Genomic DNA, 23,033 nt, shown 5'->3' with positions numbered 1-23,033 from the left:
CAGAGATCTCACTAGGAAACATTATTCTTAGTGGCTCTAGCGTCGGCCAAAAGAATAAGTGAAATTCACTCCATCAATAAAAGAGTGGCATTTGCACAAGACAAGGCAATATGCACATCGACGATTGGCTTTTTAGCAAAGGACGAGTCACCCTCACAACCATGGCCTCGTTCGTTTGAAATAAAGGGCCTGTCAGAGTTAGTAGGAGAGGGAGAACCAGTGAGATCATTATGTCCAGTAAGAGCCCTGAAGTATTATTTACACAGGACTCAACAAATTAGAGGAGGGTCAGACAATCTTTGGTGTTCAGTAAGAAATCCTTCTAGGATATTATCTAAGAATGCAATATCCTTTTTTTTGAGGGATTTAATAGTTGAAGCTCACTCTCAGTTGGGAGAACCAGAGGTTGATCTGACTAGAGTGAAGGCCCATGAAGTCAGAGCTGTTGCAACTTCTATGGCGTATTAACGCAATTTATCTTTAGATGCCATTATCAATGCGACGTATTGGAAATGTAATTCAGTGTTTGCAACACATTATTTAACGGAGATTCAAACAGTGTACGAAAACTGTTCCACATTGGGACCTTTTGTAGTAACTGGCACGGTGTTGAGTAAGGGAAGAAAGGAAGTCAATCCTTCCTAATAATTTTTAACTTTATCTTTGGTGCTGTTTTTTAAGGGTGTCTGAGGTATGGAAGTGTACTAGTGGTACCCTACAGTCCATTTAGGTAAAGGGTAAAAATATTTAGGTTAAGGTGATTCCCATGTTGTTGTTGTCCTTATTGTTTATTGTGTACGGCTCCATGAGCAGACGTATAATTATCGCATGTCAGTCCACGGTTAGCCCTAGACTACATGTAAATGTCTACAAGTACCATCCTACTTACAACCAAGTTTGGTTCCGACCCACTGGTTGTAAGTCAGAATAGATGTAAGTCGAACCTTAGAAAGTGGCCAACATACTGGGTAGGGTATACAGTGGACCCCCCGTATTCGCGTTCTCCGGATTCGCGGACTCACACATTCGCGGATTTCTCTCGGGAACGTTTCCCTGCATTATTCGCGGAAAATTCGCAGTATTTTTCTGAGAAATATCCACAGATTCCTGGTTTTTGTTATCAATTTCATCATAAAATGCACTTTTTGTGATAAAACTATTAAAAAAACCAAGTATGAACATTTTTAGTGGTTTTTCTTAAGTTTTAACTAACAAAATAGGCTGTTTTTAGTGTTATTATAGGGGTTCCAAACATTCGCGGATTCTAACTATTCGCTGGGGGGTCTGGTACGCATCCCCCGCGAATACGGGGGGACCACTGTACTATCAAACCTTTGCTATATAAAAGTGCCTACTTAGTACTGTAATGTAATGTACAATCATTATTTCAATCTTTTTACCATAATGTACTTCTACTAATACATTTAATCATTTATGTAATAGTATATATTACGTACAATCAGGCATTGAGTTACAATGGGGTTAGGTTCTTGCATGCATGTCAGAAGTCGATTCTTACGTAAATTGGTTTGCAATTCAGTCTACAGTACAGTTAATACCAAATGATGCTGCAGATAGGGCAGGGTAACTCAAACTGATGCTGCCTGAGTGATGAGAGTTCTCATGCCTGAGTGATGAGAGTTCTCATGAGATGGCGCAGTGCCAAGTAACTCAATGGTCAACTGTCTGAAGTAAGGTTGTAAGTACGAGTGGTCGTATGTCGAGCAGGTTGTAAGTCGGATGGTAGTTGTATAGCTTGGCGCTCGGATCCATATATCACGCCAATGTTGGTACACTTCTATAGCTTGGTGCATGGCTCCATATACCCCGCCAATGCTGGTATGTATATATAGCTTGGCGCACGGTTCCATATACCTCGCCAATGCTGGATACGTGTCTATAGCTTGACGCAAGGCTCCATGTACTTCGTCAATGCTTTCAAGATCAGCAGACTTAAGAGGCAGTAACCTTCAAGTCAGCTATCTTAAAAGGTAAGGACTAAAAGAGAACTACTAAATTCCAATAGAAATTCCTCATTAAATATGGTTAGCTGCCATGGCCCCACCTCCAAAATGTGCCAATCAGCTATATGTAATTACCAGGTAAGTTGCATACGTAAAAATGATATTTTTATGATAAAATAATGTTTTGTTCATGAAACTTACCTGACAGATATATATATAGCTGTATTTTCTGAAGTCCGACAGAATTTCAAAACTCGCAGCACACGCAGTGGGCGGCCAGGTGGTAGTACCCATTCCCGCCGCTGGGAGGCGGATATCAGGAACCATTCCCATTTTCTATTCATATTTTTTCTGTCGCCGGTGCTGTAAACAACTGTTTGCAGTACCTCCGCCTAGGATTTTGATTTACTTTCGTCGCTTAAGTATCTGGATTGTCTTTTGGTATTGATTCTGGATTGGTGGCTTGGCACGCGCAATAGTGGACTGTTTTTTTATTTTGGATTGGCTTTTCTGTAAACGTGATGTCTGGATCAAGTTCAGTGAGTTTCAGAGTGTGTGTGAAGAGTGATTGTAAGGTGAGGCTACCTAAATCATCGGTAGATCCCCACACAGTATGTATGGGGTGTAGGGGGCATGTATGTTTATTGGATGATCGGTGCAATGAATGTGAAGGTTTGACCGATGATGGATGGAAGGTGTATGATTCTTATCGGCGTAAATTGGAACGCGATAGGATCAGGAGGTCTTCCTACAAGAGCGGTTCCTCTAAAGGTAAGGGAAGTAATATTTCACCTGCATTAACACCAGTAGAGTTTGTTTCACCTAACCCTGTGATGTTGCCTTCGGGCCCTGATTCTGTGTCTGGAGAAGGTAATGCCCTTTCTCTGATTTTAGAGTCGTTACGCACTCTAGAATCTAAAGTGTTAGCCTTGGAAACCGGCTCAGTGAAAGTGTGTGATCGTGCCCCTAGTGTTGTGGAGGGGGCGTCAGATCGGCCCCATAATGCCTCTAGGCCTAGACCGCTATCGGACTCCCAGGAATCAGGGAGTGGATATGTCGAAAGCCGCAAGAGGGTTACGGGGGCTCCCCACCGATCTGGCGTCCCTTCGGCGCAGGACCTGTTGCAAGTTCCCAGGCTGCCAAGGAGCGTGCTCAGGCTCGCATCCTTAAGGACTGTTTTTTGTCCTCCGAGGCGCCCTCCCCGCGCAAGGGGTGGAGCGCTCGGAGAGACTCGCGTCCATTGAAAAGGACCTTTCCGAGTGAGGACGCTTCACGTCCTCTCTCTCCGTCATCGTTGCGGTCTTCACCTGCGTCGTATGCCGCTTTTCCGCCGCAGAAGAGAGGTAGGACGTCATCAGAGGATGACGCTGAGAAGCGCTACATTCGCTCTTCGGAGAGGCAGGTAGCTGTACCTGTGAGAAGGAAGGAGGCGTCCCCTCGCCCCTCGTCTTCTCGCAGGTTCAGCCCTTCGCCTCCTTTAGTTTCTTCACCCACGAAGAACATTCTTGTGTCCCTTCAGGACCAGTTGTCGGCTTTGATGGCTCAGAAGACACGCCCAGCAGGAGTCGAGCCTAAACGTAGGAAGGACGTCAGGCTGCCTGTCAAGAGGACGAAGCAGTCCCCTTCTCCTTCTCCTCGTTCGTCTCTTTCTCCTCCTGCGTCTCCTTCGGTGCCCCTCCGATCTCGTTCTTCTAGTAGGAAGTCACATGGACAGGACGCTTTACTTCCCTCTCGACGTCCTGCGCAGACCGCTCGTCAGGACGCTTTGGAGGACGTTCATCGGGACGCTTTTGAGGACGCTTTTCAGGACGCCTTGGAGGACGCCCGGCAGGACGACGACGCTCGTCAGGACGCTTTTGTGGACACTCGGAGGGACGCTTTTCCGAACGAAAAGGCTTTCGAGAGCGCACAGAAGGACACTTTGAAAGCTAAGTCTGGACGCTCTAGCGGGAAGCGTAAGGACGCTTCTTTAGAGCGAGTTAAGGCAGCCCAAGTCGCCTCTCAAGACGCTCAGCGCTGTCAAGACGCTCTTCTTCCTTCATGCACTAAGGATCGACAGAAGGTCGGTCGCATTGAAGAAGCTTCTGCATCCAAACCTCGGAGATCTTTATTGAAGGTTAGACCCGTTGGGCGCACGCCCTCTCCGGAGGGGCAGTCTCCGATTCCTCTTAGGGAGGAAGGAGAGTTAAGTAGTCCGGCGGACTCGTTTGAGGAGGAGCAGCCGTCTGTTTCGTCCATTTCGGATTATAAAGTGCTGGTGCGGCTGTTACGCTCGTCTTTTGGAGACAAGTTTCAGCCTGCAGCTCCCAGGTCTCCACCCTCTCAGTTTTCTTCATCGAAGTCTTGTAAGAACCCGAAGTTCGTGGAAATGAAGACTTCTCTGTCCACCAAGAGGGCTTTTAAGAAATTACAAGACTGGATGGAACGAAGGAAGGATCAGGGCAAGTCGACTTTCGCCCTTCCTCCCTCAAGACTCAGTGGAAAAGGGGGCATTTGATACGAGACCAAAGGAGAAGTAGGTGTGAGAATCCCTTCGTCATCCCAAGGGGATTTTGCTAGTCTGGTCGACGCCCAGAGGAGTTCCCTTTTGTTGACAGCAAAGATTTCTTGGACGCCTACGGAGATAGACCATCACATGAAAGGACTTTTAAGGACTCTCGAAGTCTTCAACTTTTTAGACTGGTGCTTGGGAGTCCTAGATCTTCAATCTAGGAGTCCAGACTCGTTAAGTCTGGGGGAGCTGTCCAGTGTGTTAACCTGCATGGACAAGGCCGTCAGGGATGGTTCGGAAGAGTTAGTGTCTCACTTTGGTACGGCTTTTCTTAAAAAGAGAGCTCTGTTCTGCAATTTTACTGCGAGATCAGTTACGACTGCTCAGAAAGCGGAGCTTCTCTTTGCGCCTCTTTCGAACCATCTCTTCCCCCAGACTATGGTGAAGGACCTGGCAGGTAGCTTACAGGAGAAGGCTACTCAGGACCTCTTAGCCCAGTCCTCGAGACGTCCCGCAGTTCCTACTACGTCTTCTTTTGGACGACCTCCAAAGAAGATTAAACCCTTTCGTGGGGCTCCTCCCTCGAGAGCAGCTCCTCGAGGGAGAGGGCTTTCAAGAGGAAGAGCTTCTTTCAAGCCGAAAGCAAGCAAGTGAAGATCATATCCTTCAGACACCAGTCGGAGCCAGACTGAAGTTTTTTGCGGGAGCATGGAGAGAGAGAGATACGGACCCTTGGTCCCTCAAGATCGTGGAACAGGGGTACAAGATCCCCTTTTTGGATCCTCCTCCTCTATCCACAACTCCCAGAGATCTTTCTCCTTCATATCAAGGGGAGAAACGACAAATACTTTTCGATCTTCTAGATCAAATGATCGAGAAAAGAGCGGTGGAGCAGGTCTTAGACCTGGGGTCACCAGGATTTTACAACAGACTTTTCCTGGTACCAAAGCAGTCGTTGGGTTGGTGTCCAGTCCTAGACGTAAGCAGGCTGAATCTTTTCATAGAAAAGATAAAGTTCAAAATGGAAACGCCTCAGTCTGCTCTAGGAGCCTTGAGACCGGGCGACTGGATGGTGTCCTTAGACCTGCAGGAGGCATACTTTCACGTTCCAATCCACCCTCTTTCAAGAAAGTATCTGAGGTTCGTTTTGAAAGACAAAGTCTGGCAATTCAGAGCCCTTTGTTTTGGCTTAAGCACGGCTGCCTCCACCCCTCCTAAGAAGGCTCCTTCAGGGGGTCCTTCCACTGGTCCTCCTGCTCCTTAGGGAGTAGGGCCCGTCTCTCCTTCCGCAAGGAAGAAGAAGACGGGGACCAGAGGGGTACCGGCTAACACCGGTACTTCTTTGCCTGGTGCTAGAGATTCTGCCGCTACACCAGGTTCCGTCTCGGCCTCTCGTTCGCGAGAGGTACCGAGTGTACAGTCACCCACGGGTGGCCATGCAGCCAAGAACCAGACGCCAGAGCTCGCTCGGCGCCAGGATCACGGCACGGAGCGGAAGGCTGGCGAGAGCCGCTCAGGTGACTCGCCAGGCCAGCGGCCGCTCTCTTAGCGACCCGCCAGTCACCCGGGTTGACATGACGGTCCCAGACCAGCCACGGGCTGAGGCTGGGAAGAGGTCCCCCCCGATCGCTGGCGCCAGTGGTTCAACGTGCTGGACGGGTAGGGGGACCAGCAGCAGTTCCTCTTGACGCATGAGATCGGGACCGCTGTTCTCGGTCCAGCCGCTCTCCCCAGGGGAGCGGCGCAACCAGGCCTGCAGCTCAATTCCCACCGCTGGTTGTTGATCGCCTGCAGCCCTCCAAGCACACCGGTTCTGCCGGTGAGCGAGGGGTGAGCGTCAGGTCTTCCTCTCCCGTACCTTCAACTTCCTTGGGTTACACCGGGAAGGGCGAGGCACTGAGGAGTGATCGAGAGGGGCGCACCCCGCACGATCCCTTCACGACGCCGTACGTACCAGGCACGGTCTTAGGATCGACCAGGTCCTACGTGCAAGTGACAGGAGGAGACCGAGAGGGGTCTGTCGCCTTTCCCCCTCCTGAAGGGGGAGGGTCTCGGGAGTCGCTCTTGTTCGAGGGACTTGACGGTCCAACTTGCCGTCACTCCGGAGGTCTAGAGGAACTTTGCCGAGGTTATTGCGCTGATTCATCAGCTCAACGACCTCGGGGAAGGATTGCCGCTCCCACCTTCCGAGCCCACGTCCCGGCTCGAGTCGTTTTGGGGTCCGAAGAAGGAACCCAAACCGACGGTGGGTCTGCCGTGATCAGAGCTTGCCAACTGTTCTAGACCAGGTGGAGTCTCTCGTCTCCGGACAGGAGGGTTTGCTGATGTCTGGCGGGTCATCCAAGCTACTTCCTCCTCCTCTAATGCGACAGCGGCGGTTCTACGTGCCATCGGAGGATCCAGTGCCGCCCAAACAGGTGAACCCGGAGTTAGCCAGGCTAACTCCGGTGTGTCTCTGCAGCAGCTCCTGTCAGAGAACCTCTGGTTCTCGCAGCAAGAGGCACTAGGCCTGGAATCTACCGCTATGGCTGCTTTCCTGGCCGTCTCCTGGTTAGACCTATGGTCCCTCACAGTGTCGAAAGTCGCAGCCACCTCCGGAGGTATTTATCCTGAAGATAACTTGGCTTTCAGGAGACTACCAGTCTGGAGGAAGGGCCATTTCCTTCCTCGCCCATCAGACGGTAAACCTGTAGGCCAACCTGGTACTTCGCCGTAGGGACGCAGTCCTTACCCGAGTATCCAGGGCGACCGGGCGTGAGGCGGCACTTGGACTACGAAACGGACCGGTACGGAGTTCTTCCTCTCTCTTCCCAGGAGAGATGGTGGATGCTGCAGTAGAAAGGTGGTGCACTGATGACAGTGACCGCTTAGTACACCAGGCAGTCTCGAAGGCTTCTGGCCAGCCTCGAGCTACTGCGACCAAGCCCAAGAGTTTGGCTAGCGCTTCCTCGGCTGCTAAGACAGTTGCCCCGTCGAAGCCCCAAGGAAAGACTCTTGACTTCAACTTCTGCTAAGGGAGGTCGTCATCAGCCCCCCTCCCAGCCCTCCTTCTCACAAGGGGGTGACAGGGAAGAAGTCGAAGAGAGGTGGGAAGCAACGCTAGGGACGTCATTCCCCCTCACCTGCTGCCGGAAGTGGGGGGGTGCCTGGCGAGCCATTGGGCAACATGGCAGCGCTACGGTGCCGAGACCTGGATAATAGACGTCCTTCGGGAGGGATATCTACTACCCTTCGAATCTCGGCCACCCCTCACCTCCACCCTGGTCCATCTTCAAACATACGTCCCGGGATCATCAAAGGACATAGCTCTACGACAGGAGATTAAGACCATGCTGAGCAAAGGAGCTGTAGAGATCGTCAGGAATCAATCACCGGGCTTCTACAGTCGCCTTTTCCTGGTGGAGAAGTCTACGGGGGCTGGCGCCCGGTGATAGATCTCTCTCCTTTGAACAATTTCGTTCGCCAGACTCGGTTCAAGATGGAGAGGGCATGTTCCGTGCTCGACTCCATCAGGGAGAACGATTTCATGCTTTCAGTGGATTTGAAGGACGTGTATTTCCAGATACCCGTCCATCAATCCTCCAGGAAGTACCTCCGCTTCATCCTCGACGGGACGGTGTACCAATTCAGGGCACTTTGCTTCGGTCTCTCAACCACCCCACAGGTGTTCACGCGAGTGTTCACTCTGGTGTCTGCTTGGGCCCACTCGTCTGGGATATGTCTTCTGAGGTATCTCGACGACTGGTTAGTCCTGGCGAGCTCCCGCTCGCAGTTGCTACGGGACAGGGATCGACTACTGGAGTTCTGCCGCGATCTGGGGATCGTGGTGAACTTCGAGAAGTCCGATCTCGAACCCAAGCAGAGGATGAAGTACCTGGGTATGCTGATCGACACGGTAGCAGGGCGAAGTCTTCCCCGCAGACTCACGGATCAGCAGATTCAGGGAGGCAGCCGACCGGTTCCTGTCTCGGCAGGAACAGTCAGCTCAGCAATGGCAAGTCATGATCAGCCACCTGTCGTCACTCGAGAAGTTAGTCCCTCACGGGCGTCTTCACCTGTGGTCTCTCCAGTGGAGACTAAAGGAGAGTTGGTCACAGGCAGAGGATCCACCGTACTTCCCCGTGTCCCTCACGCAGGAGGTAAGGCAGGACCTAGCCTGGTGGCTAGACGACAGGAACCTCTTAAGAGGAGTGCCTCTCCGCACTCCCCCCCGGAGATGCTGCTGTTCTCAAATGTATCAAACGAGGGATGGGGCGCACACCTAAGAAAACCTTACTTTTAATGCTTTGGGTGCATTCAAAACTATGTACAGTAAACTGCATTCTTATTGCATTTTGCATTAAAAAACCTTCAAATATTGATTATTTTGCACTTTTGGTGTCATATTTCTTCTGCCAGATGAGCGCTGTAGGCGTCGTAACCCTGGAACATGCGTCGTAACCCTTGAAATAATTTCTGTTGAATATATAATTGAAAAGCGCCTTAACCTCGGAACGTCGTAAGCCGAACCCGTCGTAACTAGGGGACGTGATAACTAGGATGCAGTATTAGCTAGATAGTTACAACTTAAAATCATGATCCCAATGTTGCACTATATATGTGTGCTGGTAACACTATTAACAAACAGCAGTCTATATTAAGTTTAGAAAGAGAATCATTGAATCATTGAAGACTTATGATAACACACAGTGTGAAGTAATGTTGTAACATGAAGTATTACATCAGACAGTGCAGATGGGAGGAGCAATAAATAAAAGATGGCACAGTAGCCATACTGGAATATTGCTTTTTTACACAGTTTGCAGTAGTACAGTAGACTATATAAGAAAAAATAAGGAAGCAGGATTTACTGACTTAATGAAAACCACAATAATTCAAAGGATAGCTTACTGTGTGTCAGTGATGATAACCCCAACCTATCTAAAAGTTGTTATTTGGGATGCCTTTTTATTTTTATTTTTTAAAGATAGCTAATATCTCCGTGCCGATAGGCGGGGAGATATAAGCTATCTTTAACTGTGGGTAAGTATCCAAATAATAATTTTTACTATGAAAATTTATATTACCTAGGACTGCCTTAGCCTATCCCTATTCATTATAAATTTTTATGGACGATACTCTTGTGATAATCTGGGTATAATAAAATACGTCTCTTGTGAAAATTCAGTGAATAGTATACTATATGCAATTGGGAAATACAAATAAAACACAAGAATCAGTTGGATAATTAGAAGTTAGGCTTACCATATCTGTCCTCAATGTTCTAGAAAACAAAAAAATTGACCAGAAAAAAAAATTATTGTAATAAATCCTAATGGAACATAAAATTACGAAAATTAAACATTCTTCCTTACTAGGGGACTTTGCCTACCTGAACTTAGCACAAACTCTTCAGTGTGCGACTCTTCATTTGTAGCCAGTGCCATATGGATAACTGTCAGCAAATTTTGTATGGTTCATTACTGGTAGCCATTTATAACATGATCACTGAGCAGCCATGATACCTTGGTTTCTATCCTGCTGAACTGCAAAAATAATTATATATTAATTTGGGGGAAAGTTTACGACAGCCTAGGCTAGATTTGACCAAAAATTGCCTTGAACCCATTGTGAGCTTTGCCATTTTTAAGAATAGAATGGATTTGTGAAGGGACAAAGTCTACTGATGGTTCAAGGCTGAACTTATAGTAATCAGTTTACAATGAAGATTTTACTATGCCAAACTGCTGCTGAATTTATAATAAGTTTACAATTAGGATTTTACTCTGCTAACTGCTCCTGCTTTTCTTTGATTAGAAATTAGAACAGCATGTCTTTGGAAGTTTTACTGAATGATGTGTTGCCAAGGCTTATGTTGTAATAAGACCCTAGCCCATATATTTGAGAGTGTAATCGTCAAATTATGAGTACTATATATAGTTATAAACAACCTTGACAGGAACAAAAGAATCGTAGTGAAAGTTTTTTTTCTGCATATCATAACCAAAGTCAAACTCAAAGTATACAGAATGGAGGGTTGTATGTGTATGCTCAAGATATCATTAATTGATGTCTGCCTAAATTGCCATTCAGCATGTGAAAAACATTGCTATGAAATGGTGTTTCATTGACTTACCGTAAGTCCCTGTTGTCCCCTCTTCCTTGTTAACAAGAGGTCATTGTGTTCTTTACATCCAATCCAAACAAGAACTGGGTCTGGAAAGGCTAGGTCAATAATTATCCCTTTCGGTGAGGTATGGTCTCCTGGAGTGTCCCATCGGCCTGTATGTATAAAATGTAGTTAATTTTTTTTTCTACTAAGTAGGAAAACTATTATCTTTTGTTGAAGTAAACATATATGCTGGTGTTATTTCTTCTTTGATGGTCAAGACAAATAGGGAAGGGTCCTTTCCTTTTTATTATTTCATTAGATATAAGGTTACTAATAAAAAATATTGTATACAGTCTTAAAGTATTGCTGTTATTAAATGAAGGGGGAAAATTGAGCAAATGTTAAATGAATAAAAAATATTTCTTATGAAAGAGATCATTTACAGTGTTAGGGTTTGGCTTTTGATTTGATTGAATGTATGTATACTGCCTTTTATGTATGAACATGTTAATTTTTTGGTTTTTGAAAGTTTTGGTGGTTTGATTACCAAAAAATTATTTTTTGGCTGTTAGATTTTCAGTCCTGCTCAGAGAATTTTAATTTTGACCTGAAATTTAAAAAATTAATTTACAAATTCAATAATTAAATTAGTCTTCCTTGAGAGCCCAGGAACTGAGATGTTTATCATGTTTATGAACTGTCCTCATTTGAGACGGTCAGTTGTAAAACTTTTTTTTTTAATTTTTTTTCAGCATGACGGTGCTTTTTTTCACACTCTCAGGACTAGACCTCTTAAATGCCCTTGAAGAATTAGGAGATTCTGAAAAGAAAAATATAATTGATTGGATATATTCATTACAAATAGTGCCAGAAAATGATCCAGGTAAGTTATTTGATACTGTTTAATTTACTCGGAGTTATTGTGAGGGAAAAATATATCTTGCAAGAAGTCCTTTTTCTTTTTAATTACCTACATGTAAAATTGCTTTATGCAAATTCACACAAATGACCTAAAATGCAGTACTAGTAGGGAACTGCATAGATGAATGCTTTTGTGTATCATATATCATCCAGGGAAAGGTGTTGAAACTTTATAAATAAATCTTAGTGTAGTCTTTATTTTGTGTATTTTTTTTATTTTTAAGAATATTGTAGTGTATTTTTATTTTTTCCATTGTCTAGAAGTATAGTTGAATAATGAAGATTAAGGCTCTCCTGCAGTATATAAAACTCATAGCTTTTTATGTTTTTCCATAAAATTACTTTCTTTTTCATTGGATAGATATGCGAAATGCTGGTTTCCGTGGTGGGTCCTCACTTGCTAGCAGTCGGTCTACAGAAGAATACTTACATCATATGGGTTCTTTCGATTGTGGTCACATAACTATGACTTACACAGCACTTGCTTCCCTCATTATTTTAGGAGATGATCTTAGTCGTGTCAATAGAAAAGCCGTTTTAGCTCATGTTGCTGCCTTACAATGCCAGGATGGAAGGTAAGCATACTAAACCCATTCAATTTATTTAGTCATTTCAGTTTTAAAGGAAAAACAATTGCTAAAGTAATTAAGCCATTTATGAAAATTCCTGAAGATGCAACATGTCATTATTTAGAATTTAATTATCTACCATGGCCACTCTTCACTGGATTACTTGTATCCTCAGTATGTTATTATAACAATGGAAAATCATATTATTTTAGCATGTAATTGTAAGATGGAACGAGGCTGCTTTAACAGGAATTATTTTTGGAGTAGTATGAGCTGTCATACTACATGATGGTTTCCATAATTTTACAAGGGTTTTTGTTTTTGTCCATACAGTATATAGATAAAGAACCATTAGTTTCTTTGTTCATTTTATGGTGTTACCTAGGCAATTGCATTAATTACAAATTTACTGTTTTCTCTCATTTCATGTTTAATTTATTCAATGCCATGATTGCCTCTGGGTTCGTGCTTTATAATAATAGTGGTTAATGGCTTTCTTTCTATTTAAATGCATATGTGTTTTATTTTGCAGCTTCTTTTCAACTCTCGGAGGCAGTGAAAACGACATGAGGTTTATGTACTGTGCCGCAGCCATATGCTATATTCTTCAAGATTTTTCTGCCATTAATTTAGACACAGCAAAAAAATACATCATTAATAGCATGGTAATTATAACTTTTTTATTTTTCCTCTTGCTGTGGCAATAAATAGGAAATGGGACATATGTTTGATAAATAGAAAATAGATAAATATTGAATTAGGAGACATTTGAAGTACTGTAATAGTAAGATTTGTGTGTTAGGTTTGTTTGCTTGTTTGTATGGTGTTTTTACGTTGCATGGAACCAGTGGTTATTCAGCAACGGGACCAACAGTTTTACGTGACTTCCGAACGATGTCGAGAGTGAATTTCTATCACCAGAAATACGCATCTCTCACTCCTCATTGGAGGGCCCAAGAATCGAACTCACAGCCACTGAGATGGCACGCCAATACCTTACCACCCATGCCACCGAGGCGCTAGTAGTATATGATTAACAATGCACTCAAAAGAAATACGCATCTCTCACTCCTCAATGGAGGGCCCAAGAATCGAACTCGCAGCAACTGAGGTGGCACACCAACACCTTACCAGCCACGCCACCGAGGCGCTAGTAGTACATGATTAACAATACACTCAAAAGATCAATGAAATTAATGTACGTAGTGTAGTTTGTATTGTGTTTTCTCTCATAAATGAAAGATATTTTTGTCTTTTGCCTTGTGGTATCCATTTGATATTATATCATGAGGCTGAATTTTAAGATAGAAGTAATGTAGGATAGTTGAGTGAACCACATCTAAAACATTCTGAATCGTAGGCAGTATATATAAAGGTACTATTAGGAATATATAAAAAATCCAACTACTGTATATGGTTTAGACTGAAAATCAACATAACCTAAATTAATTTTACCATAAAAGGAAAAGAACCTGAGGAAAAGTGGGTAGGAGAGAGAGCATATTGCTTTTGTGGGAAAGTACGAAGTCAAACTCTGTACTGTATATAGAATATTAACACATGGTGTCACTAGAGCTGTTCATGATTAAAATAAGTGTGTAGAGTTGGGTGTTTTTGGTGCCCAAAATGTATTAAAAGACGTATAAATGGGGAAGAGGGAGAAGTGGAATGCTGTGCTTTTGTCTTAAAAGACTGAATAATGGAAGGGGGATTGAGTGGCCAGAAGCAAAAGAGGTTTCAGTATGGATGAAATGGACAGAGACAAGGTAGGTTTCTGTTAAAAATGAATATCCCATAACAAGAGAGAGCTCCTCTGAAAACTGGAAGTGTGTGAAGACATACTTAAATGAGCACCATGAAAAGGGAGTTTAGAAATGAATGGAGATTTGTGGATGATGAAGCACAGGAAAGACACGAGTGGTAGTACTTCACAGAGGCCCTTTTCGTCTCAGCTTTGGACATAGCAATGATGATGAGAGAGAGCAAAGATTTATAATTTACATTATAACTAAAAAGTTATATGAATGTTAATATTCTAGGTCAAGCTACTGTGCGAAGATCATATCAGCCATGATAACTTGGTAGAGAGACATGGTACCCAGTGGCTGGTAAATAAACCTAAATCTCAAAAAATGAAATTAGACTTAAAAGAGATGGGATGAGGAAAATTTGTCAGAAAAGCCCCTAGAGAATCATTGAAATAAAGGGTAGATAGTAAATCGCTAGACCTGTTGAGAGCTTAGTCTGATAGTGTGTAGAACAATAGAAAGAGAACTTTTTACGCATCGAAGCCCATTTGGGGAAAAGCTGATGTATAAACATTTATGGTGAATACAGTGGTTTGACAAACTAATGATGACTTGAGGGTTATATTTTCTCATCTGTTCTTTTCCTCCTCTTAGTGATCTCCAGTACATTTCTTCTTAACTTTTGTGTACAACTTAATCCTGTCTATCTTCCCTACCTCCTATAACAAAAAATGCAGTGTTCATGAGACACTATTTCAGTCTCTTTTTCTTTCTCACTGTGCTCTTTTACTATGATTCTATATTGGTATATGTATAAGCAAATGCAGTAGTACACACTGTGTCACCTTGCTTCAGTTTTAGTCTTCATTGATTTTATAGATTGAGTAAGTAGAATTCATAAAAAATATAAGTGAAAATTAATGTCAAAATTTGATATAGATTAAGTAGAGTTTTGCTAAAGACAGCTTTACTCTAATAGCCACAGTGTTATTGGATTGCTAAGCCAAGAAATCATATCTTATTACTCCCCCAAAATGTTGTGTCAATTTCTTTATTATTTCTTCTTGTTTTCAGAGCTATGAAGGTGCTCTTGGACAGGGAATATACTTAGAAGCTCATGGTGGCAGTAGCTATTGTGCTATTGCTACTTTACATTTAATGGGTCAGCTGGAATCTACACTTTCACAGTCACAAGTAAGTGTTTGAAGATTTGGTAATTGTCAGAGTTTATTCATGACATTTAATTGGCTGTAGTATGATGCAGGTACATTATTGCATTTCAGTTTTCTTTTTCAGTTTGGGAGAATGATTATTGAGGCCATGATTAACATTCATGATTCATATTTACATTTTCTTAACGTGCAAAATTGCAAGTTCATATTATTATGTTTCCCACTTTTAATCCTTGTGGCTCACAGTATTTGAAGGATTTTTTTGCCAGATATATTTAGAGATATCTTATCTATGACAGTGCTTTAACAATAAATTATTGTTATAATATACTTTACTTCATTGAGATTTCTTTTACTCGGGTAATGCTTTGAAGCAAGATATTACTCCAGTTTTTTTTTTCATCCCTTTTCACAATGTTTTAAGTGAAGTGCACTGTTGATCTTTTTGGAAAGTCATTCTCTTCCTTCTGATTTCTCAACAGATGAAAATCTGTCTTACTTTTTTTTTCTTTACAGAGACAGAGACTAATTCGTTGGTTAGTTAATCGTCAGAGTGAAGAAGGAGGGTTACAAGGTCGGCCAAATAAACGATCAGATACATGTTACACATTTTGGATAGGAGCATCTTTAAAGGTAAATTTTAAATTCTGAATTTAGAACTAACAGAAAGCTTTCCTTCTGTGATTTCCATGGCATTGTTGCATAGATTGATAAGTTTCTGTCAAGTAGCAAAGTCTGGGCCATGTTGCTAACCATGAATTTAATATTTAAGGCCAATGTTGAAAAAAAAAAAAACACTTTAAACTAAGCTTTGTTATAAAATTTTAAATATTTTTTGTTGGTGAATATAATGATTTGAGAATTTATCATCTTTGAGTGTGTGCTGCAAGCAGACAAATAACATTTTTGAGTACAAACTCTCTCAACAAATTTTTTTTCACATTTGTCAGTTTTCCTCTCATTATTTGTTAATATTGTAGTATCATATATAAGTTTAGCAGACCCATGATCACTATCTTCTTCCCCACCGTTATCCCTACATTAAAAGGGTCGGTTGCCTGATGCACCTTCTCCACTGCCTTCTATCAAAGGCATCATTCTCCACCAAACCTCTTCTCTTCATATCTTCCTTCACTTTATCTTGCCATCAAATTCTCTGTCTCCCTCTCGATCTTCTTCCTCTAAAAGGTTCATTCCAAGCCCTCTTCACTCCCTCCTCTCATCCACCCTCAGCATATGCCCATACACCTCTCTTATTACCTCTGTAATCATTACTAAGCCTGCGCGTCTTCTCATTTCGTCATTTTCCAATCTCTCGAGCAGTGATATTTCCATAATCCACCTCAGTATTCTCATCTCTGTTCTCGCAAGCTTTCCGTCCTCTTTTCTCCATTATCCTTTGTCATAAAAGGTTTTATTATCAACAAGGCATTGAAAGATTTTCCCATCTGATCTTTCTTATTGATTTCCAGCTTCTTGGTGGAATTGACTTTCTGGATCTGGAAGCCCTCAGGCAATTCGTATTATCTACGCAAGATCCCATAACTGGTGGCTTGGCAAAATATCCAAATGCCCATCCTGATGGGCTGCACACATACCTAGGAATTAGTGGACTGTCTCTCCTCAAAAAGGATGATTTAAGACTCGTTGATCCGGCCCTTAACATTAGTGAACGTGCAGTGAAGCATCTAAACCTCTTACATAGTACCAATTGCCACAATTCCGTCTCTGTAGAGTGTTGACAGTGCATTACGTATTATGTTGTTCATTGTTTTTTGTTATTGTCAGATGTGTATTATATGTATTTAAAAGTTATAAATACAAATAAATCTATGTGGATAAATTTCACAGGAATACTGAAGGTCATGAGTTGCATTATAAATTATGAAATTTTAAGTAAATGGATTTTATTAAGCGAAGGGGAGAAAACTACTTTGATCATATTTTTACCAAGTCACTCACATGAAAATGTGACAAAGTAGTGAATTTTCCGCTTTTGATATAAGAGCACAAATAATTAAGTTAGGTTTTCAATGTTTATATATGAATTTTAGATAAGACAATTGCTGTTACAGATCGGACATATTGTAAATTATATATGTATACATCTTTATAAGCAACCCAATGGGTTATTACATAGTTAATTTTATATGTATTTTCTTTTTCCCCCATTTTTTAGTGTCATTTGCTCCTTTAACGGAAGAAACAGGTAAAAATATTATAGTCACTTTCAGAATAAAAGCATTACATTTTTCGTTCCAGGAAACATCTAACATAAATTTCAACTATTTCTACAAGTATTATATGTAAAAATGAGAACTATTCTTCAATGTAATCTGTCACAAAAGTATCGTAAATGTAACTTTTTAGTTTGTTTGTAATGTAATCTACTGTATTACCTTTCTCATGAATTTTTTGTATCTTTTTTATCTTTCATAATTATGACTCAGCAAAAGATTAATGTGCTTCTGATTGACTAAAATGAGAATCATACTTACCTAATAATAGTGAATGTGAACTGTAGTGACCTTGAGTAAATTAAAAGGAAAATCCTCTGAACTGTTCATCAAACTCAACAATTATAATTTCAGAGATATATCCTTACTTGACATTCCCTAATGTAAGGCACAGTGCCTTATCTAGATCTTAACCCATCTCATCTTGGCTAACAAATCATAGATAGATGGCAGCATATTAAACTAGACAACCTGGAAAATACAGTGATAAATAGGATGAAATGTCATAACAATGTCTCTTTAAATTTTAAAGCTGAAAAGATATCTACATCTAATACTTGTACAAATAACCCAAGTTACATTTTCAGGTCAAAACCAAAATATCAAGAAGTTTGTATAAACAAGATTGGAATGCTTAAGATGTTTGAATTCTTATTATTAATATTTTTGGAACAAATTCAAAACCATTTTTGTTAATCAGGATGTAAATTAGCAGCAAAAAGTTCCCTTTGCCAAAGTATTCCAGCCTTTTATATTTTATTTAATAGTGGCGAATTTCTTAAATTACATGTTATCATGGAATAAGTAACGAATATGTGAAATTATTCATTATTTATTTGTGTTGCACCTAGTATATAAAACCTAGAGATGTTGGCTTTTAACTCGTCAAAGTTTTATGAATAGTAATTGTCTGATTTTTTAGCAGATCACTATCACCAACATTCTCTCCCATACCAAGCAACATTGTCGTTGTGGAGGGGCTTCAAGACTAAGGACCATTGTCCAGTGCTGCAGGGGCGCCCATTTAGTATCCATGTGGACCCTCCTCTGGCCGTGGGCTGTGGTCATATACTCAACCAATTTTGTCTTGGTTTTGTTTCTTAATCTATTATTTTATCACTCTTCTTTCTCACTATTACATATTAACAATTTTCTTCCTCTGGCCCCACCCCTATTACTTAGGTGTGAGTGTCCGTGCTAAGAGGATAGACAGCCACTTCGGGTTGGTTATGAGTGGCCTCCTTGACACCATAGGTCATAGTGTCCCTATATATATATCTATATATATATATATATTATATTGCAATACACTCCCTGAACACCTGAATAAGCCCTGGTCACTGACCAGCCTGAACTATATCCCCACATATTTACTCACTAAGTGGGTAATTTTAACTGTCAGTGTTACAAACGCTGCAGGTAAAATCTAGTCAAATGAGTTACCTGTGTTACCGTTGGCAACACTGCCACAAATACCAGCCACCGGCCACCAGAGGCCTGTCTCCCCAATTGTTTCTTATTCGCCATGCTGTGCAAATTAGTCCCACATCAGGCGAACTTTTGGTCATTTAGCCCGACCCCACTCAAAAAGTTTTCGTATTTTGGGTACAGATTACGACCTTGGACTGTGATTAACGATTTTTTCTCCTGTTTGACTGTGGATAGCTACTTTGTACTCGCTATGGATAAGTTAGAAAATAAACGTCGTCGCTGCTGGACATGTTGGTGCTCATCGGCTCTAAAATAAACGCCTCTGCTTCTGATTCATCTACAGTTCGATGATCGAGCCTTCTACTGCTGGAGATCGGCTCTGCACGTCCTGCAAGCGTAGGATGAGTACCCTCACAAATGATCGACGTTCTTTTCGTTATTTTGTGTTGGAAGGTTCAGTGCAATACCAGTCAGAGATGTTTGTCTTGGTCAGGAGACAAGGAAACATTAGAGTTAGTTATTCAAGAAATTAGTGGACAGGTTATCATCTAGTATGTTTAGCATATTTCTAGCCTGACGAATAATTTAACCAAAATAGAGATAGTGGTAGTAGTAGTATAGTTGATTCTAATCGTTCTTTTTCAGCCCCCCTGCCTGTTCCAGAACCAGCCCTAACGGGTGCTGGGGGTAATGGAGAACCGCAAGCCTCTGAGTGGGTAGGTTCTGCTGGCCCCCTGCCGCGGAGCAGACAGTGTTGGCAGCAGATTTCCCCTTCCCTCGATGTGTAAGTTCTCAGGATGATGAAAATTTAGGTCAGATACAGATGAGTAGGGATAATAGGCTACATAGTGTTTAGGAAGAGAAGTGCAGGCTACTTCCGGTCGGTTTTTCTATTATTCTATTATAGTTTATAGAGGGACAGTGTCCTTAGAGCCTCTTTGGGTTTTTCCTGCTTCGAGTTCCTTGCATCAGAAGCTTTTTACTTTTTAGGCCATGATCTGGTTTCGGGTCTGTCGGGTTCTGAAGGGTTGAATACTGCTCCATCGTCTTAAGGGTTCCTTTCCTCTACTTATATGTTATTGTAATTGTTAATATCAACTAATTCTCTGTTCAATGCATATTGACCTACGATAATTCAGTACTATGTAGGAAATCGAATAAATTAACTATGGCTAGCCTAGTGTTCACGATGATAGATCATATGCATATACAGTAGCTTAGCCTAAAGTATTCGCTGTACTACAGATCGGAAGAGTAATTTTTACAGTGGCTAACGCTGTAGGCTCAAGGCTTTCTGACTTCAGATAATTCAGTGCAGGTGTAAATTGAACACGAACGAGAATCCGATCTTAGGATAATTCAATATGAATGTAATCGAACAGGAATGAAGATCAGATTCTGTCCGACCAAAGCATTATAGGTGTATTATGTGTATCATCATATTAGCGTAGTATAAATACTCTCGGCAGTCATTCTCACTCTGGAATCAGCTGATGGCGAATACGAGTTTGCGTCGCAGTATCCAACTCATTCTTGTCCTGATTGGCTAGCATTACTAATGTAACAACTCTTCCTCACTTATGCCATGTTTGTCGTCTTGAAGGAGACGTGTTTTCAACTATGTTAACATTTAACATAGTCAATACATAATGGTATTGTGTGCCATATAATCAGATATCAGATATAAGGAATTCGTTTGTATGACGTGTTCATCCGTTTAACAGACTAATTGCCGTCAGTAATTACATTGTGCTTATGTCAATTACAGTTACAAATAATTACCAGTCGTATTATTAAATTACAGTGACAACTGATATTAATATTAGGCCTAATAAAGTTACATTTAATTACCTTGAATACGTAATTGATTAATTTTCAATTAAATTACAATTACACAAGCTTCTCGTCAAAACAGCACTATTGTAAGGAGGCGTGGCTTAGACAGACAATGATGCCAGCTAGTCTATTTCCTTGGCTCCAGATTCAACCATATCACTTGGTCTCGGCTAATGTTTTTGTTCCTAGTTAGCATAAATGAATATCTGGATACTTAACTTATATGGAACAGAGTCATATTGTTCGTCTTACGATGTAATTTAAGGCCAAAATTTGACTAACACGTCTCATTGGAAGCTAGCTGTTCCTTCAGGTTAGATTGCGTAAAATTCAGCGATTCCGTTCGTTTTCACTCGTTTACATAGGTATTACGAACCTTACTTTATTAATCTTTTGTCGGTGTGAAACAACAGTAAATGAGCTCTTTCATGCTATTAGTTTCTTTTACCATGGCTGCGTTTGAATTCATACAAAAGCTTGGGACTGCTATCCAGGTTGCTGATGCACGTAATATTGCCTTATCAGCTTCAGCTACATTTATAATATGAATACAGTAATTACTGTCGCACGCGGATGAATACAATAAATTATGTTGCTATCAGATTCGATCGTATTAGCAACAAGTTCTCGTTCGGTTGTTCATAGCTGTACGCAGTTATACGAGTATATATTATCAATAAGATATTACTTTTTAACTTAGAAGAGGGTGCAACTCTCTCTCTCTCCTGATTTCATATTCGCTATATTCATCCTATTTTCCACCCTCTCCTAACACTTGATTCATTGTGCAACAGAGGTTTTCTGGGCTCAGTTCGTGTCGCTGCGCGAAATATCCCTTTAATCCATTATTTCTAAGGTAAATGCACTAACACATACCAGAGAATAAATAAAATAAAGAAAAGGTCAGTATAACTGACTCGCTCACCCTCCAAGAGGGCGTCGGTATGAACACTAGGGCGAGTGAGACCACTACCACGAACATCTTACCAATAGAAATCTCCTACGACAAAACCCCCACAAGAGGGGAGCCGACCCACAGAGTGGGCAGCAACTACTACTACTCCATCCCACGCTACCGACTGCTGCGCCTCTGGTGGCCATCCCTTTCGTTAGCGCACGTTGTACAACACATACTTTTTTGCTCTCTGTGTTTTTTGTGCCCCTTACAAGGATTTTATCTAGATATGGAGCGTTCAGCCATCGCATCAGCTAAGTTAAGTAATCTGTTAAGGTTTCTATTTAGTTTGTTCCGACACGGCATACAAACCTTCGGTCCTTTTACAATAGGAAGGTACTAGCGGCAGCTGGATAGGTCGTAAGCTTTCGAACAAGGGGTTCAGTAGTTAACTGCTTGTCCGACAGGCGCGCGCGCGCGACTGGGAGGTAAACAAATCACTTTTGCTTTCGGCCTGCTGGCGTGTAGACGTGTATCATCGCTCTCTGCCCGCTTCATCGTCGTTGCTTTCGCATGGTTGTGTTTTTCTTTTTCTATTTATCTAGTGAAACTGAATTGTAAGTACAATCATTTCATATTTATTTCCATTGAATTCAATTGTGAATTAAAGGATCTTGGTTTCTCCACGCCCTCCGATTACCCGAGTGCCGGGACTGAAGGGCGTAAGTGCGGGAATTCATTTTTCCCAGAAATGATCCTCGTATTGTGTATGCTCGGTGCCGAGGGCGGGAGAGCGCTCGCTCCGAGCTTATGTTTTGGTTGGAAATGTGTAGATGAAAATTGTAAGTAAGTGCCCTTTTCATTTATATTTTTTTGACCTGTATGCTCGTTGCCGAGCGAATGCGCTCGGCACGAAAACTTATTCTGTATGGAAGTGGATTCGCAAGTACAGTATTCTTTTCCATTTTCATATATTGATTTTGATTGTAGCAATACTCATTTGAGATCAGTTTCCGCTCTTACCCGGAAATTGATCCTTTCCCCTTTTTATTTTGAATGAAGTGAAATCGCAAGTGCAGTTCTTTTTCATTTTCATATTTTATTGAGATTGCATTATTTACTTGGATCAATGTTTCCGCTATTTCCCGGGAATTGATCCTTCCCCTTTTTATTTTGTATGAAGTGAAATCGCAAGCGCAGTGTTCTTTTTCATTTTCATATATATTTTGATTGCATCAATTCATTATGGATCAAGGTTTCCGTTCATAATCGGGAATGAATCCTTTTACCCTTGCGCTCGGTACCGAGGGCGCAAATGCGCTCGATCCGAGCCCTTATTCATTGTGAAGTGAATCGTAATGCAAGATTCTTTTTCATTTTATTCCTTTTATTATTGATTGCATCAATATTTATTTGGTTCAAGTTCCGCTCAGTCAGGGAATTGATCCTTATGCCCTTGCATTCGGGCCGAGGGCACGATTGCTCTCGGGCTCTTATTATTATTGTTGGGTACATGGGTGCTGTGCGGGGGTGGGGAACGAGAATCCCCCCCCTCCCCCCCCCCCCCCCCCCCGCTCAGCTCCCACAGATGGCCCTTCCCTTCGGGGGGGGAGGTTATCTGGGTTCTTCTCCTCGCCCGATCCGTCGAGCGCGGGGGAGGGCGCTCGGTGCCCGATAT

At 42.0% G+C, this 23,033-nt stretch overlaps 1 protein-coding gene across 2 annotated transcripts in view; it reads left to right on the top strand.

Moving 5' to 3' along the window:
• The window catches only part of LOC135219472 (geranylgeranyl transferase type-1 subunit beta-like), a 30,065-nt gene extending 12,960 nt beyond the window's left edge, over window positions 1-17,105 (top strand). For both annotated transcript variants that reach the window (XM_064256271.1, XM_064256270.1), the window contains exons 2-7: window positions 11,299-11,429; window positions 11,829-12,042; window positions 12,569-12,701; window positions 14,859-14,978; window positions 15,473-15,589; window positions 16,429-17,105. In XM_064256271.1, the coding sequence (XP_064112341.1) occupies window positions 11,300-11,429; window positions 11,829-12,042; window positions 12,569-12,701; window positions 14,859-14,978; window positions 15,473-15,589; window positions 16,429-16,698 (984 nt within the window). In that variant the 5' untranslated portion in view covers window position 11,299 and the 3' untranslated portion in view covers window positions 16,699-17,105. The remainder of the gene's footprint in view (window positions 1-11,298; window positions 11,430-11,828; window positions 12,043-12,568; window positions 12,702-14,858; window positions 14,979-15,472; window positions 15,590-16,428) is intronic.
• Window positions 17,106-23,033: the final 5,928 nt, after the last annotated feature.

Source organism: Macrobrachium nipponense, chromosome 1 (assembly GCF_015104395.2).
Source record: "Macrobrachium nipponense isolate FS-2020 chromosome 1, ASM1510439v2, whole genome shotgun sequence".
Lineage (NCBI taxonomy): Eukaryota > Metazoa > Arthropoda > Malacostraca > Decapoda > Palaemonidae > Macrobrachium > Macrobrachium nipponense.
This window is presented reverse-complemented; position numbering and strand designations above follow the sequence as displayed.